Raw genomic sequence first — 16,320 nt, 5'->3', positions numbered from 1 at the left:
TATGTATGTAATAATAATGTATGGATGTATGTATATATAATATATGTATGTACATTGTGTAGTATAGTATAGCATGTATGTCTAGTATGTATAACATGTATGTATGTAATAATAATGTATGGATGTATGTATATATAATATATGTATGTACATTGTGTAGTATAGTATAGCATGTATGTCTAGTATGTATAACATGTATGTATGTAATAATAATGTATGGATGTATGTATGTATATATAATATATGTATGTACATTGTGTAGTATAGTATAGCATGTAGGTATAGTATGTATAACATGTATGTATGTAATAATAATGTATGGATGTATGTACATATATGTATGTACATTGTGTAGTATAGTATAGCATGTAGGTATAGTATGTATACTACGTACGTATGTATGGATAGGGATGCATGGGTCTCATCATAAATGTGGTAAGAGAGGTTGGTAGAGATCTCTGGGGGTATATTTTAGGAGAGGAGCAGAGGAGGCGTAGGGATATTTCAGTTACTTGCAATCACAAGCGCTCCTTTCAGTTCGGTTCGGTTCGGTTTTCGGTTCGGTTCGGCAGGGTCATGGACCCAAGCCAGGAAGCGGAGGCGGCGAACCAGGAGCTCCGCGCCGCCTTCCTGAGCGGGCGGACCCGCCCCCTGTCGTGGCGGCGGCGCCAGCTCATGTCCCTCTCCCGCCTCCTGCGCGAGCACGAGTCGGAGATCCACGCCTGCCTCGCCGCCGATCTCTCCAAATCCGCCTTCGAATCCGACTTCACGGAGCTCCACCCGCTCCTCAACGCCTGCTCCTTCATGCTCCGCCATCTCCGCCGCCTCTCCAACAACACCTCTTCTCCTTCCTCCTTGCCATGGTTCCTCTCTGTCTCCGCCTCCTCCGCTACCCTGTGCCCCGAGCCCCTCGGCGTGGCCCTCATCTTCTCCACCTGGAACTACCCTTTCCTCCTCTCCCTGGAGCCCCTCATCGCCGCCATAGCCGCAGGCAACGCAGCTCTACTCAAACCCTCGGAGCTCTCCCCTTCCTCCTCCTCCCTCCTCTCCCGCCTCCTCCCCGCCTACCTCGACCCCTCCGCCCTCAAGATCCTCCTCGGCGGCCCACCCCTCTGCTCCTCCCTCCTGTCCCTGCGCTGGGACAAGATCTTCTACACCGGCAGCCCCGCCATCGCCCGCTCCATCATGGCCGCCGCCTCTGTCTACCTCACCCCCCTCACCCTCGAGCTCGGCGGCAAGTGCCCCGTCCTCGTCCATGCCTCCTCCGACCTCCGCCTCGCCGCCCGCCGCATCGCGAACCCTAAGTGGAGCTTCTGCGCCGGCCAAACCTGCATCGCCCCCGATTACGTGGTGGTGGAGAAATCGGTGTGCGCCGGATTTGTGGAAGCTCTGAAACTGGCCCTGGCGGAGTTCGGCTTCAGAGGCGGGGATTCGGATCCAGGTGAAGAGCAGCAGGAGGAGGAGGAGGAGGACGCAGAATGCGCAGAGATGGCTCCTCTTCCGGCGGCGGCGCAGATCGATCCTTCGCCATCACCATCGCCATCGCCATCTCCATGGTCATCCAATCAAGCAAGGAATCAAAGGCCAGAACAATCAGGGAATCACGACATCGAGCAAGGCATCAAAGGCCAGAACGATCAGGGAACCCAAGGCCTGCGGAGATCGGCATTGCCCGCCAGCACGGGATCGGCGCGGATCGTCAGCGCTTCGCATCTCCTCCGCCTCGAGAGCATGGTCGAAGAAGCGGTGAAAGGCGGCGCGATCGAGGTGGAATGGTGGGATCGAGAGGCAGTCGTAGTGGAATCTTCTTCTTCCCATCCCAGAATCACCACCACCGGCCGGAGCCGGAGCCGGAGGAGCCGGCTCCAGATGCGTCCCACAATCCTACTGAATCCCGCGCCCGAATCGCTCGTGATGACGGAGGAGATCTTCGGGCCCATCCTGCCCATAGTGGAGGTGGACAACATCTTGACGCAAGGCGTGGACTTGGTGAACTCGAAACCGAAGCCATTGGCCATCTACGTGTTCAGCCGGGACAATGCCGTGGCGGATGCCGTGGCCGCCCGGACATCCTCAGGCTCGCTCGTGATCAATGATGTTGCGATCCAGTTCACACTAGATTGCATCCCGTTCGGAGGGGTCGGGCAGAGCGGGATGGGCTCGTACCATGGGGAGTATGGCTTCCACACCTTCTCGCACATGAAGCCTATTGTCCGCATCCGAGGCGATTTGGCCCCGTTCCGGTACCCGCCCTACACCGCCCGGAGCAAGGCCCTCCTCTCCGCGCTCTACCGCCACAAGAACCTCAAGTTCATCCTCATCTACCTTGGCATAATTAAGGGGTGAAGTGTTTCCTCATTGGTAAATATACTTGGTCGGTGGGGACGTTTCGGTTCGGTTCGGGTTGGGTAGTAGTGGAGTCAAACCATGAACACCTGTGTGGAGTCGTATCACACATTCTAATGCAGCTTGCAATCTAAAATTTGAGTAAATATATTGCATTGATTTATTTGTCTCACCAAGGAACCATGGTACATTATATTTTTATCATGTTGAAATGTGATGTGTCTATGCTTCCTAAATAATATTGCATAAAACCATATATAACTAGTATTATTGTTCCATTGGTTTGTGTTTGTGCCCATGATTTGTTCCTCATCGAATCCATTCTCTTAATGTATGCCTTAGTGCCACCTAGGAGTTGTGGTATCAAGCGTCATTTCATTGAAGACCGTATCCCCTCGACCTTTATGGTTTAGGGTTTACGCTTCCTAATAATATTGCACAAAATCAATCGATATAACTAGCATTATTGTTCCTTTTGATTTTTGTTTGTGCCCATGATTTGTTCGTGGCCGGATCGATTCTCCTAATGTATTTCGTCTTGAGAACGTTTCTTGACATAGTTCGACTTGTGAGTTGTATTAATTTAGTATCATTTCATGAAGATCTTATTCCATTGAGCATGCATTGTTGGCACACGTGTTGGTTTCCTTGATGAATGTCAACATACTACAATGCACAAAAGTAATGCGCGATTGTTCCACAACCTCCACAATAGAATCAGTGTGCTTACCTCTTAGCACTATAGTTCAATTGTCCATACACATGGTCCCAACTTCATTGATGAATATGGATTTCATTTGCACAATAATAGCATGCAACTTTTGGACACCAACATGACAAAATGCTTCGAGTGATCCAAGAAAAAAACGAGATTCAAGCTCTTCTTTGGAGATCTAGATTGTAGACCTCCCCCAACTCCAAGAAATTTAGTCTTTGACCTCAAATGTTGTTTAGCTCCAAGGGGGATTGAATGCATATACTATTACGTAGATCATTCATGGAGGCAAGCAACACAGGCCAATCAATCCTTGTCCGACATCACCTTACAATACATTGGTCGTCAAACAAGCTCATTGAATTCTATTTCACCAAAATGATCCAGGAACGACTTTATGTAGACAATGTTAGTAAAGTCTCAACATTTTCATAAATGCACTTCATTAGGTCTTCTCTGTTTTATAGCTCTTCATTATTGCATGTCACAAAGTTACTCTCCGTGTCGTGTGGTCCTTCTCTAAGACATTAAGAGCTTGATCACATGCAAGTAAAATTATTGCATTGCTATTATGTGTTGTTGTCATTATAGTGATGTGCTAATCGCATAAATGCTACTTTAACTAACTCATGAATGACATTTAGAAGCAATGTTTGAGAAAACAATGGCTCATTGAACACAAGCGTGGTTGAATTTTTGAGCTTCTTTGTCAAAAGTATTTGTAAATTAACACTCGAAATTTTGAGCTTGCCGATCGGAAATATTCAATAAAAACTACTAAGAATTCGATCAATCATATGCAATGGAAATTAGAACTTGCTATCATGCAGAGTTTCCTTTCCAATGGGTTGCGACACATATGAATGGTATTTGAATTAACTGATAAATGACATTATGAATCAACATTCATGGAAACATTGTCTCCTTCAATGCAAGTGTAGCTGAATTTTTGAGCTTGTTGATCAAGATTCAAAAGTATTTATAAAACTCCTACATAAATGTAATCACTTTTACTCCGTTATGCCATGTAACTTGAAAGGAAACTTCAACAAACAAAAAATTATCTTTTCCAGACTTGTTGCGAGCAAATGATTGTACATTGCGTATAATAATGACATATCCATATTATGGTAACAACCCAACCTACATAGTTCCAATGCAATATATGACTTGGTTTGCCATGTTAAGTTTTGACGCTTTACGCCCCTTGCATGTAATAATGCAAACCAAAGTTTATTTTTTCAATTGACAAAACTAGTCATCAAAAACCAAATTAAAAAAGCATTGTGTAGCTAGCGTGCAAAATTTGCCCCAAGAATTACTGGTCCATCCTCAAATTTATATATGTTTTAATTTTGTGGCCTAATTACCACATTGTTGCATACATAGTTACGTGAATTAACAATAATGGTGAAAGAAGGGAAGCCTAGTTTTACTACTAGAAAGTGTTCATTCCAAAGTCTTTGACAATATCTAGATCGGGAAAATAGTACGTGTTTCTCTACACAAAACTAGATTTCCATGAAATGCACATAGATGACCATATTAAGAAATATATTGTGAAGCAGATAATGAAAAACTCCTCAAAATGCTTCAAAGTGTATCCCAATCACCACTAAATTGTTGTTGTCATTCATATTAAACAACAATAATCAGCAAGTAGTTTGATTTAACCATCAGCTAAAAAAGAAGCTACTAGACATTCAGAGGTAAGCATACCTAGCTAGACAATTTCACTTAAATCTTGAACCAACCCTTTAGTTGAAGAACAGGTCAAGACTTCATAAATTAATTGCATATCTTTATTGAGACTTGTAACATCGCTAGTGCTAGTTATCCATGAAATCATTTATGGCACGTCCTATTGCAAAACGACAAGTTTGTGACCCACAATAAATACCTAGATAAACAAACAATTCAAAATCAATGAGGATCACTAGTAAAAATGTACAAATCAATCAAACAAACTACTCGATTGCTTGCTGGAATTTTCGAGCCTTGTTGACACCAATGGCTGACAATTTTTCTAGAGAATTCTCCACACAAATAAGTGTGCATACAAGAGATAGATGGATAGAGAGATTTTAGTATAGTCCTAAAGAGGTCAATTATGATTTCTGGAACCAAATGCAAAACATTTTCACGAAAAGAGTAGTGATTCATTGAGAGTGCACATTTCACATGATAATCACTCTACTTAGAAAGAACACATCTCAAGGTAAGCACATGGAATTCATCAAAATTATATTACTATACAACCAAATGACTTTCTCTCTCTCTCTCTCTCTCTCTCTCTCTCTCTCTCTCTCTCTCTCTCTCTCTCTCTACATGACTAGTGATCCTTAACTCATATCTTTTTACATAACTTGAAGGGCATTAAGATCACAAACTACACGATAATGGATCTCGACTTGCGTTTTCGGCTTCGTCTTCGAGGGTTGGATTCAAGTAAACAATAATTTGGGGTTCGATCCTCACAAACCACCATGTTGGAACCTGATGGATTGTCCAATAACATCTTAGAGACAAGGTAACCTGCAATGGACCATGTCTGGTAGAGCCTAGCTTGTTTTCCGATAAAACGACCTGTCCGCGTATCATAGTATTCAGGCCATCTATCCTTAGAGATTCTCTTTTCGGCAACATCAACTGCTCGTCTTGCAAGCTCCGACCTTCCCATCTTTATGCATGCAACAGTAAACTAATGACAATGTATGATTTGCAACATTCCGGCACCAGAGAGACCCACGAAACAGTAAATGAAGTTAGGAACATTGAAAAACAAGAAATATAAATAAATGCGAAGTCGGACAATTGAGCAACATGCACTATGTGATGATGGAAGCATTGAAACTATGAAAATTGGACAGTGTGTCTGAAGTGAGAAGGGACATTGAAAAACATGCACTCCGTGATGATGGCAGCATTGAAACAATATAAATGATATGAAGTTAGATGGCATTCTAAAAATGAGGAAAGTAATAAAAGCGTATACCTGCCAAAGAAGAGTCGGCCACGATCCTCCATTATGGTACGACCATGGCCTGCATGCATTTTCATATGTATGTGTTAAATTCTCATCTAAATGAATGATACAGAATTATTGCACACATGCATGCATGCATGCATATAGAAAAGCTTAACCTCCCCAATAGATAAAACTCAATAAACTGATGTATTGCATTAATGGAATGCATAATATGGGACACTATTGAAATTGATAGAAAGATAGATTATTAACATCTATGGGAAGACAAACGACATCTACAGGACGGGGTTGAGCCCGAGGCGATTATATTGATTGACCGTGATGTGTTAAATTCTCATCTAAATTAATGATACAGAATTATTGCACACATGCATGCATGCATGCATATAGAAAAGCTTAACCTCCCCAATAGATAAAACTCAATAAACTGATGTATTGCATTAATGGAATGCATAATATGGGACACTATTGAAATTGATAGAAAGATAGATTATTAACATCTATGGGAAGACAAACGACATCTACAGGACAGGGTTGAGCCCGAGGCGATTATATTGATTGACCGTGATGTTGCAGTGTAAACCACCAAACCAATTATATGTGTGTGTGTGTCTGAGAGCGCTAGAGAGAGTACGTGTTCTTAGGATCTCTGCCAGTAATGATTGACCAGTCCTCATTCTCAAGCGCTGGGAAACAGATCTTCAAAGGCATGTTTCCAATCAAGTCATCCCATCGCGCATCAATTAGATCTAATATGGCATTTGCTTGTTCTTGAGTAGCTAAAGAACTCACGATAGACCATAGATTTCCGAGAGAGAAAAAGCGGAAATCCATATGAGCGGGTTGGAGATTTCCTATCAAGTATCCTCCTTGATCTGGCATCCAGTCTACCAGCCATGGAGAGATCTGATCCGGGTAAATATTGAACTTGTTTATTGCATCGAATGAATATTCTTCAGTCTTGTAACGGTAAATCTCATTCAACTTCTTCAAATCAATCCAGTAGTATTCTCTTATGTGGAAGGATAATGCAAGCAACCGGAGATCTATCTCTCTTATGAGATCAGAACTAGAATCTTCTCGTTGGAAGATCTCCCGTCCACAAAGAAGAGCTGAATAAAACAATGCCTGAACATAGAAACATAATCAGTGAAAAATGAAGAGCTAGAATCCTCTCTTTGTAAGATCTCCAGTCTACAAAGGAGAAATGAATAAAACAATGCCTGAATGCTCGAAGTATCAGGTAAAAATAATCAATACTCTATCTGGTACCTGTATCTCCAATGGATGGCCATGAATGCCCATCCTACGATCGATCATACAGGATCCATCAGTAACAAGCAACGTCGGAAACATGTCAAATTCGTCCGTAAGACAAAGCTTCAGGACCATTCTGATTCCTGTTTGTACATCTACTCTTTCTTGCAAAGAGAAATCTCCGGTGCTTAAACCATATGCTCTTAACAAAATGATCCACCATAGACCTGTGATATAACAAATCTGTTTCCTAAACTATTAAACAAAATAAAACAGAACATTTCCAAGAAGAAATCATCATTTCCACGTACCAGAATCGACAGGGGCAACTCGACCAATAGCTGCCTCACCAAAGTCAGGCTCTAATATCTCCTCAGTGCCATTTACATCACTTCCTTCACATGGTATGACACGCACTTTGAAGCTTGCTGGCATCAACCCCTGGCCAGGGTCATAGCAATCTACTGTCTTCTCCCAGCTCTGTATTGCAATTAAGTCAATAATACTTGCGGGAAAAAGAACACTTTAATTTTGATCGAGTACTAGAAGCTTTATGGTACTTCAACTTAGTCCATGATAAAATCTTAATCTCCAAACAAAAAAAAGACTCTATTTTGTTACCACCAACAAATAAGATCTGAGAAATGCTAGTCCATGATAAAATCTTAATCTCCAAACAAAAAAAAGACTCTATTTTGTTACCACCAACAAATAAGATCTGAGAAATGCTATTAGCACAGTGAGGCACAAACTGTGTTAAAATCCAAGAATATCCAAAATGAAAGAGAACACATATAGCGTATATGATATGTGATGAAGTACAAGGGTCGTAGGCATACTTATGTGGCATTTCCTACAATTAAATTGCCACATTTGGGAACAAAAATACAACAATCTATTGGCAAATTAGTACGTTCAAAACCTCTGATTCATAAAGCTCGTATCATCATTTATAAGGGATTCCTAACCCTACATACATTCTCGGTTATTTCTCTTGCCTATTTGAAGGTAGAGTTGGTTTCAAAATCTCCTTCTTAACAAAGGCCACAAAATAGACCATATAATTCAAAATTTCTCACCTCACAACAATCGTAGTCTACACTTCTATTTCAGAAATATTCATCATTCTAACAAACATGCTAACCTTAATATGTGAGCCAGATATATCACATGCATTAATATATGAATGATAGCTATATCACACTGATGCACATATAATATATGAACAATGTAAACAGCATTTAAAGTTTTTGAAGCACATTCATACCTGTAATTGAAGTGTATGAAGAAGGAAGTTCCGAACAATGTCGTGTTCACCTTTGAGAAGGAACGCCATGGCCGACGGGATGAAATCCCGAATAAATACTTGGTCATAATTGAGAGCATTTGATACAGTTGGATCATTTGCAGCAATAGTTCCAACCGGATTACCACAATAATCAACAATAGAAGCATGTAAGAGGTCCCATGCTTCTTCCTCGAGAGTGTTTCTCGATCGCGCACCTCTGGCTTTCAGTTTATGAGCTGAAACTTTTGCCCTGGCTGCCGCAGAAGCTGTTAAATCTCCATCATTCTCAACGGTCAATATGATCTCTGGCCTCCCATTTGTCGCTTTCTCACTTCTGATACCATTTCTAACACCACAATATTTTCCATAGGTCTTCTTGGAGCATCTGTGTTGCCTATGGTGGTGATGATGATGATAAATTATGGCGTTTTCATGAGAGATACCTGCGTTTTTTGCTAACCTTCTCATGCTGAGGGGGGATTGAACCAAGGTTGTTGAGCATGTATGAGGGGTGAGGAGCTTTGTATTATCGAGACATCCAAACGAGCCCATATTGAGATGAGATGAAGACGAAGAAGACAGGATCAGATGAGATGAAGAAGAAGAAGAAGAAGAAGAAAACAGGATCAAGCAGGAGCTCTGAAGCCCTGCTCTGCCATGCCCTGTCAGGGTTTAGGAAGGCTAGAATACATATGTAATACAAAACACTGTTCTTTTACATGGCCCTGTTCAGACAGTTTTGTCCAAGGAAAAGTTAGTTAGTTGAGAGGTGAACACTGAAGGGGCCACACAAAGAGTCCCAACACAAAAAAGAGAATGCCCATAACTTTGTGTATCGCGTCTCATGGGCTTCCTTCCTAGTACCAAATCAGATCAGATTAGCCGGGCGTTTCTTAGGGTTTCTAGGTACCTGATTGACCGGCCCATCTGTACCCATGGTATGTGATGGAAATTCGTGACAAAGGGTTAGGTTTGGTCAACAAATGGGTGGAAAGCAAGCATAGTCGTATGTGATCAGAGCCACAGAACATTGTATCAAAGCGTGATACTCTTGGATTTGTTCAGGATAAAAAAACGTGTGTCGTCGACTAGTGTCATCACTCATGCCCAATGTCATGTCTCACAATAAAGCAGATGTGAACTGAGAGATAGCTTGGTATCTTTTTAATGTCCACAGGTGGAGACTACCGGTTGTCATCTATGAGAGAGAGACATTGAGAGAGATGTATATACAAAAAGAAACTTCCAAACATGGACATAACTTGCACAACTTTTCATCTAACTCATTGACCTAAACTTGAGGCCTAGAATACTGATTGACGTGAATGAGAAGATTAGCATGCATGTCGAAAGTTTGCCTATATGTTCCTATACATTCGGCTGTTATGAGTGGCTCCTTTCCTTTGCTTCATATTTCCTAACCATCGCTCCTCTCGCATTGGTTGTGTGGTGCTTGCCTTGGTCCAACGTAGCATCCAAGTCATAAAATTTAGAGAACCCAAGTTCAATCCTCACAAGGATGGCCCTATCCATCAATTGCAATCAATCTCTCTCTCTCTCTCTCTCTCTCACACACACACACACATTCACAAAATCTTGTCTTTCAACCAAACCAACCCCAAATGTTTAATGTGTGAATTGCATTATTTTACATAAGGAAAATTCCAAAAGGAAATTTATGCAATTTTCATTTTAAATTGTTTGGGCAAACATTCTCCGCTTTGCGTGTTTGATGTCATCTATAATGATTGGATATCCTTTATCTACTTTCTCACTCCCCTTCTACTACAATAAGAATTCAGGATATATCCCACATTGAGCAAACACGAAGAGAACGATTATCAAGGACAATTGGGGACATGCCCACGCTGAGCAAACAAAGAAAAGAATGATATTCAAGAAAAATGTAATACAATGCAACATTAAAACCGCACTGATCCTTCAATAATTTGCGAGATTTGTTTGTTAGAAGTTTCTTTTGATAGTCATGCTAACATTTCATTGAATCATCAGTTGTCATTGCCCACCTAACCGATCCAAAACTCATATCCTTGCATCCACCCCTATAATAGAAATTGGATCAATGTATACACATCTCAAAGCAAAAGATTGGAAATTTGAAGACAAGCCAGCTTTTTTCTCAAGTAATGAGTCTGAGATTAGAAGAGTAGCCAATATTTGTCGTTGAATCTTAAATGCATCACCTGTACATCCAGGGATGTATAATTTGCCTCCTGAGCCTTGGCTTCCGAAAGTCCTTGTTCTCTGAGTCGTTGCATTCATAAAATCATGATAGCATATAACATCATTAAGACTCATTCAAACAACTCGCAGAACTTCTCTTGTGCACAAAATACTCAAAAGTCTCACTGTATTGCGATCTTTTCAACTTCCAATCTCGGAAATGCTCAACACATGAGGTTGGTTAGTCTTTTCGACCCTTGCTGATTCTTACAGTCACAACCATTATCATTACACTCTGGGCAAGAACATAAAGGAGATTTTTTGCAACATGTGAATCCTGAACATTTCCATTCCACCTTAAAACATTCCAACACTGTATACATGCATGATGGACTATCATTTATCAAGTCCATGTAAATGCACTCTGCCGCTACAAATGTATTCCATGGCAAGAAACCACATAATGTATAAAAAATGATATTATAATCAAAGGATAAAATCACCTTTTGTGGTGAACATGAATTCATCGCACAATTTCTTGGACATAATTTTGTACGTCCACACTAACGCCCCCCCATGGCACGGAAGAAGCAAAATAATATCAGAAATCATAACTCAACGTAGCACAAAATCATTGTGGCAAATCACTTATCTGTGCTCTACAAAAATGCATTGCGCGGTCTCTTAGAGACATCATTTTAGAAACGAAAAGCTCATTCAGAACTTGTTTTGCCATGGCAAATGTCTCTCTCCTTGTCGATTCCATTCATTCATATTGTAGAAGATCTTCTGCAAAGAAAAACTCAAGGTTCATGGCATTATAAAACCTGCAATTTATAGCTTCTCTGCAATCTTGCCAAAAGCCTGAGCAAGTCTTCCAAGAACATGTACAAGGCTATCCATATGTTCTTTGCGTTGCGCTCTATCGAGATGACAGTTCATGTTTTGAGAATTCATATGAGACGTCAGAATCTCGCTACTATTTTCCAGTAAACTACATAGTTCTTTGCTAAATAGATTGACACCTCCATCTGGTTGCCTTTTCCTTTTCTTTTTACCCGGTAATATGTCAGGCTCTTCTTCCAAAACATCCTCATATGCTTCCATGGAGAAATTCTCACTGAACATTTTCTCTTCATAACGAGCTGCATAAGTAATGGTGTTATAACAAAAAACTTCATGTGCTTTTTCCATTCATAACCAAAATTGAATCATCCATAAATGAAAAGCAATGGAATCACAAGGGGTTTCTATCTGATCAGGTTACAATAAATCAATCTTTTACATAGAGATGTTTTAGTAGTTCATGCAAAAATGTTCGGATATCTCAACAGTAACCAATCATGGAGAAACCAAAACATAAATTGCTCACATATCATAGACATCAGATAGCCAATTAGTTCATACATGTATATGTATGTACAGACATATACCTACACACACGAAAGTCATTCACATATTTACATAAAACAGAAGAATCCTTCATACATGAATGTTTTAAGCTTCTTAACAGTTATCAGTCACAGAAAGACCACACATAAATTGCTCAAATAACATAGGTATGTGATAATCACGAAGTCCATATATATGTCCATCACTGTATATCTGTATATATGGAAATACAAAGTATATATAACATATATACATAAACCATTTATAGGAAAGATTCACTATTGAAACTACTGACCTTCTGAGATATTTGAGCATATTTATAATTTTAATTCAACAAGTGTTTCTTTAAGTTAACTAGACCATTCAAATTTACATGGTCAAAATGTAAGAGCACCAGAGAAAAATTGACATTAAAAAACATACATATTCAAAAAGTACGATCTCTAGAAAAGTAGATGACCTTATAGATCCTTATGGCTATGCCCTCTGCCAGAATTAATAGCCTGAGCTTTTGTAGGATCCCGCTTACATTTAGAAATCTTACCTATACAGGTGTTGATACCCTAGGCCAATAACCAGTTCTAGAATATGTAGTATTGCAGTAATATTACACCCATGTGGATCAATGGTGGAAAATATTGATACCCTAGATCAATAACTAATTCCAGCAGATGCAGCATTGCAGTAATATTGCACCCATGTGGATCAATGGTGGAAAATATTGATACCCTAGATCAATAACTAGTTCCAGCAGATGCAGCATTGCAGTAATATTGCACCCATGTGGATCAATGGTGGAAAACACTAAATGAACAAAGAGCAAACAAATGATGCATAGAGAAATCAACACTTACCTTGTGATGAAGCAAGGCTTTCAATTATAGGGCTATCGATGTCGATCTCTTTCTCAGCATATTTCTCCTCCTCAATGAACGTATGTCGAATGTCTGAGAAGAGACCATCTTCGGCTGCTTGTCTACCACTATCAAATATGACTTCTGGGGCTGAACAATGTACATCAATTCCGAGCCATTTATCAATGGAATCAAAAACCTCACGATCAAAGCATCCAGGAAGCTTATTCTCTTTCCTAACATCATTGCTCATGAACCAAAATGATTGTTTTTCTCGACGACATTCCCAATCTCTTATTCTTTTATAATCAGCCGAGAGATTGCACCATCTTTTTCTACATTGTGAAGCCGACCGGATTGATCCCATCCTCTCACAAAACTGAGCAATAGACAACCATTTCGAATCACTATTTGATCTACATGTCTCTATACCTCTCTCTCTTTCTTCTTTCAATTTAGACCACTTGGCTTCCTCCACTCTCTTTGCTTCGATCAGAATTAGGGTTTCGTTGCGAGACCAGCGAGGGTGGCGTCCAACTCTGGTTTTCTCACTGTCCCCTGCTGTCAAAGGGAAGCAGGATTCTTCCTCGCCATCTTTGTATATGTCTCTGTCTCTCGCAGGTGCTTCTAGAGACTGAAGATCGACCTCTGAGGGATTCATGGAGATGAGATTTCGAGGCAGAAAGAGCGTGTACTGGTGGGTACGTATCAGGGATCCTCAGAGACAGGGGTGGGGGGGGGGGGGAAGCTCTGCCACCATAGCCAGAAGAGGAGAGGCTATACTTGTAATTCTTTGAAACTTTCGGACATTTATAATGTATGAGCCCTAAAACTAGAGAAACACACACAAAGAGATTATGAATTTGGTTGGTTGGTCTGGGAGAGTGTTTTCAAGTAAAAAAAACTCTGGGCAATAGGCATCTCCTATAAGTATGTACCAGCAAAGTTACGGTGCATGTGTCTGCTAATGATTGGCTGGGTTGACGTATTTTGCTTGGAAAGAACGAATGATTGGCTGGAAACCCTACACTGACCGTGTATCGATGCGTGGGTCGCATACGTGTTGATCCATGATTGCTTTGAGTCAATCAATCATTGGCTAGATCATTGCCTGGGCAAGACGCATCTCTTATAATAAGTATGTGCCGGCCAGTTTACGCCTACTAATGATTGGATGGATGTCATGTCGTGTTCTGCTTAGAAAGAAGGAATGATTGGTTGGAAACCCTAGACTGACCTCGTATCGATGCTCAGGTCGCATATGTGTTGATCCATGATTGGTTGGATCGTTCTATTTTGTCTTTTGGCCGGGTCAGGGGGGGTTTACGGTTGTCTATTGGTTTGACTAATTGTGTTTGCCTAAATAAGGTGAAGCCACACTAAACCTAGCAGGAGCTTTGCATTTATTCGTGCATACATGTCGATCCATGATTGCGTGGATAGATGCTCAGGTGCCATACGTGTTGATCCATGATTGCTCGAGTCAATCCATGATTGGCCAGATTGATATGTTTTTTCTTTTGGACAGGTCATGGGGGGTATATTTTTGGCTATTGGTTTGACCAATCATGATTACCTAAATAAGGCACCTAACAAGAGCTTCGAGTTTGATTAGAATGGTCTTTGCTCGTTGTTTTTTATTATTTGTTCTGCAGGAAAAAGAATAAGCAAATTACGTGAAAGTGGCATCGATTTATTTGAGTTTTATGAGATTCTTCATCCCTTTCTTTGCAACCAACAATTTCACAAAATTGATGAGTGTCTTGATGATGACCCCTTATTTCCGTTACCATTGGTAGGGGACTCATAACAATACCTGGTTTGGCCCTTCTGTCAAAATATACAAGTTCCCCTTTTTGCTCTTTGACAACATCACCCTACCATAAACAAATTCTAATGGCAAGATTGCATGATTCTTGTCTTTGTGCCAATTTCACTATGCATGATTATGTAATTGTACACATGTTCAAACGATTTTTGTACACAATCAATATAGAAATAGTCCACATGACTCTGACATACTCTCAATTAGCATATTCCTGTTGTAATAAGATATCATTTAAATTAATCGATCAACCCTATCCATAAGTAGCACATTAGAGTACAACTACCTTTTGATATGTCAATCCATTTGATAATAAAATGCACAACACACATAAAGAAAAGGAAAAATGAATCATGCTAAATTGAATTGATCAATATAAATTCAAAACCATCGATGAACTACAACAATACATCATTTGAAACTCTAAATCCAAAAGTGTATTGTCATACTCAAATAATAGGTCACTAACAAATAGAGATGAGAGATAGACATGTAATGATACAGAGTTCCCCTTAAGATAGTGAGAGAAAACCCGTATCATGGCAAATGGTGACATAGGTGGTTATGGATACACCATTCAAGCAAATGGTGCAACTTGTTCAACAATCACAGATTCAACTATGTCAAGTTTGAGTGGTGGAAAAAATGTGGGGGTGGGGATTTTGGTTGGGAACAATAATAATTGTAAATATAATATTAAGAAAAAAAACCTCACAGTCAAATTATTAAATAAGAATAATGTTTAATTAATGTAAGAAAATGGCTCACATACATAAAATCTCTCACCCTTGATCCTTGTAAGAGAACGCTACAATCATCCCCCCCTGCCTAGAGTGGTCTCCTCCCTCAATTGGTGTATTTATAAGTAGTATGGGAATAAGGCCCATATATCAGGACTTCTCGAGGTACATTGAACTTGGTCAACTTGAGTGAATCCAATTAATATCAAAGGGCTTTGTAAAGGTAGTAAACTAAGGCTTAAAACCTTCTAACATCCGTCTCTAGCCATTAAATAAATCATTATCACGTGTACTTGCCATCAATGCACATATTTCACAATGGACTTTGTTCATGCTTGGCCTCTTGTAGCTTATTGAGTTCCCTTATTAATGAAATAAGTCTCACGTTGGGAGATGTAAAGGAGCCCAACATCATAATCAATATGTAGGAAAAAGCTAGGGCAAGGGAGAAGATGGTTTTGTATCGGATTATTGGTAGGATCATGTTGCTACATTGTTTGGATTTCTATTAAGAATAGGACATTACATCTTCTCATGCTCACGACTTTTAAAAGAAGCGAGGGCTTATTGCAAATTTTCTCTTTGCCATGAGAGCGAGAACATGTGGCCTCTTATTCTTCATAGAAATATTATTTTCCTTATGGTCACAAAGATTGAGTCATGAATTGTCTTGATCTCAATATTTCATGTATCCATATTATACCAACATATTGTAACATGTGTTGGACGA

General features: G+C 40.2%; 2 protein-coding genes and 1 pseudogene across 3 annotated transcripts; 1 reads left to right on the top strand and 2 right to left on the bottom strand.

Annotated features, from left to right (window-relative positions):
• The first annotated feature begins 536 nt into the window (after window positions 1–536).
• On the top strand, window positions 537–2,347 carry LOC147854278 (aldehyde dehydrogenase family 3 member H1 pseudogene; annotated as a pseudogene).
• Window positions 2,348–5,274: 2,927 nt separating this feature from the next.
• LOC147854277 (neutral/alkaline invertase 3, chloroplastic-like) lies at window positions 5,275–9,235 on the bottom strand. Of its 2 annotated transcripts, XR_015531005.1 has the most exons (7): window positions 8,575–9,235; window positions 7,619–7,787; window positions 7,323–7,534; window positions 6,685–7,178; window positions 6,057–6,105; window positions 5,390–5,762; window positions 5,275–5,345 (listed from the first exon to the last, which is right to left on the bottom strand). XR_015531005.1 is itself a non-coding variant. In XM_087330959.1 (6 exons), the coding sequence occupies exons 1-6, from the start codon at window positions 9,145–9,147 to the stop codon at window positions 5,451–5,453; spliced, it is 1,809 nt and encodes a 602-aa protein (XP_087187085.1). In that variant the 5' UTR covers window positions 9,148–9,231; the 3' UTR covers window positions 5,275–5,450. The 2 variants fall into 2 exon arrangements, 1 of the variants encoding a protein (XP_087187085.1); XM_087330959.1 differs by having other exon boundaries at window positions 5,275–5,762; window positions 8,575–9,231.
• A 2,143-nt stretch (window positions 9,236–11,378) lies between these two features.
• On the bottom strand, window positions 11,379–13,724 carry LOC147854276 (trihelix transcription factor ASR3-like). The gene is made up of 2 exons (XM_087330960.1): window positions 13,026–13,724; window positions 11,379–11,924 (listed from the first exon to the last, which is right to left on the bottom strand). Exons 1-2 carry the CDS (start codon window positions 13,684–13,686, stop codon window positions 11,614–11,616), a joined length of 972 nt encoding a protein of 323 aa, XP_087187086.1. The 5' UTR covers window positions 13,687–13,724; the 3' UTR covers window positions 11,379–11,613.
• Between the last annotated feature and the right edge of the window lie 2,596 nt (window positions 13,725–16,320).

This window comes from Azolla caroliniana, unplaced genomic scaffold (assembly GCF_043228905.1).
Source record: "Azolla caroliniana isolate FFs.n. ecotype wild unplaced genomic scaffold, voAzoCaro1.0.p SCAF_15, whole genome shotgun sequence".
Classification (NCBI taxonomy): Eukaryota; Viridiplantae; Streptophyta; class Polypodiopsida; order Salviniales; family Salviniaceae; genus Azolla; species Azolla caroliniana.
Note: the sequence above shows the minus strand (reverse complement) of the source record. Positions and strands in the feature narration are given on the sequence as shown.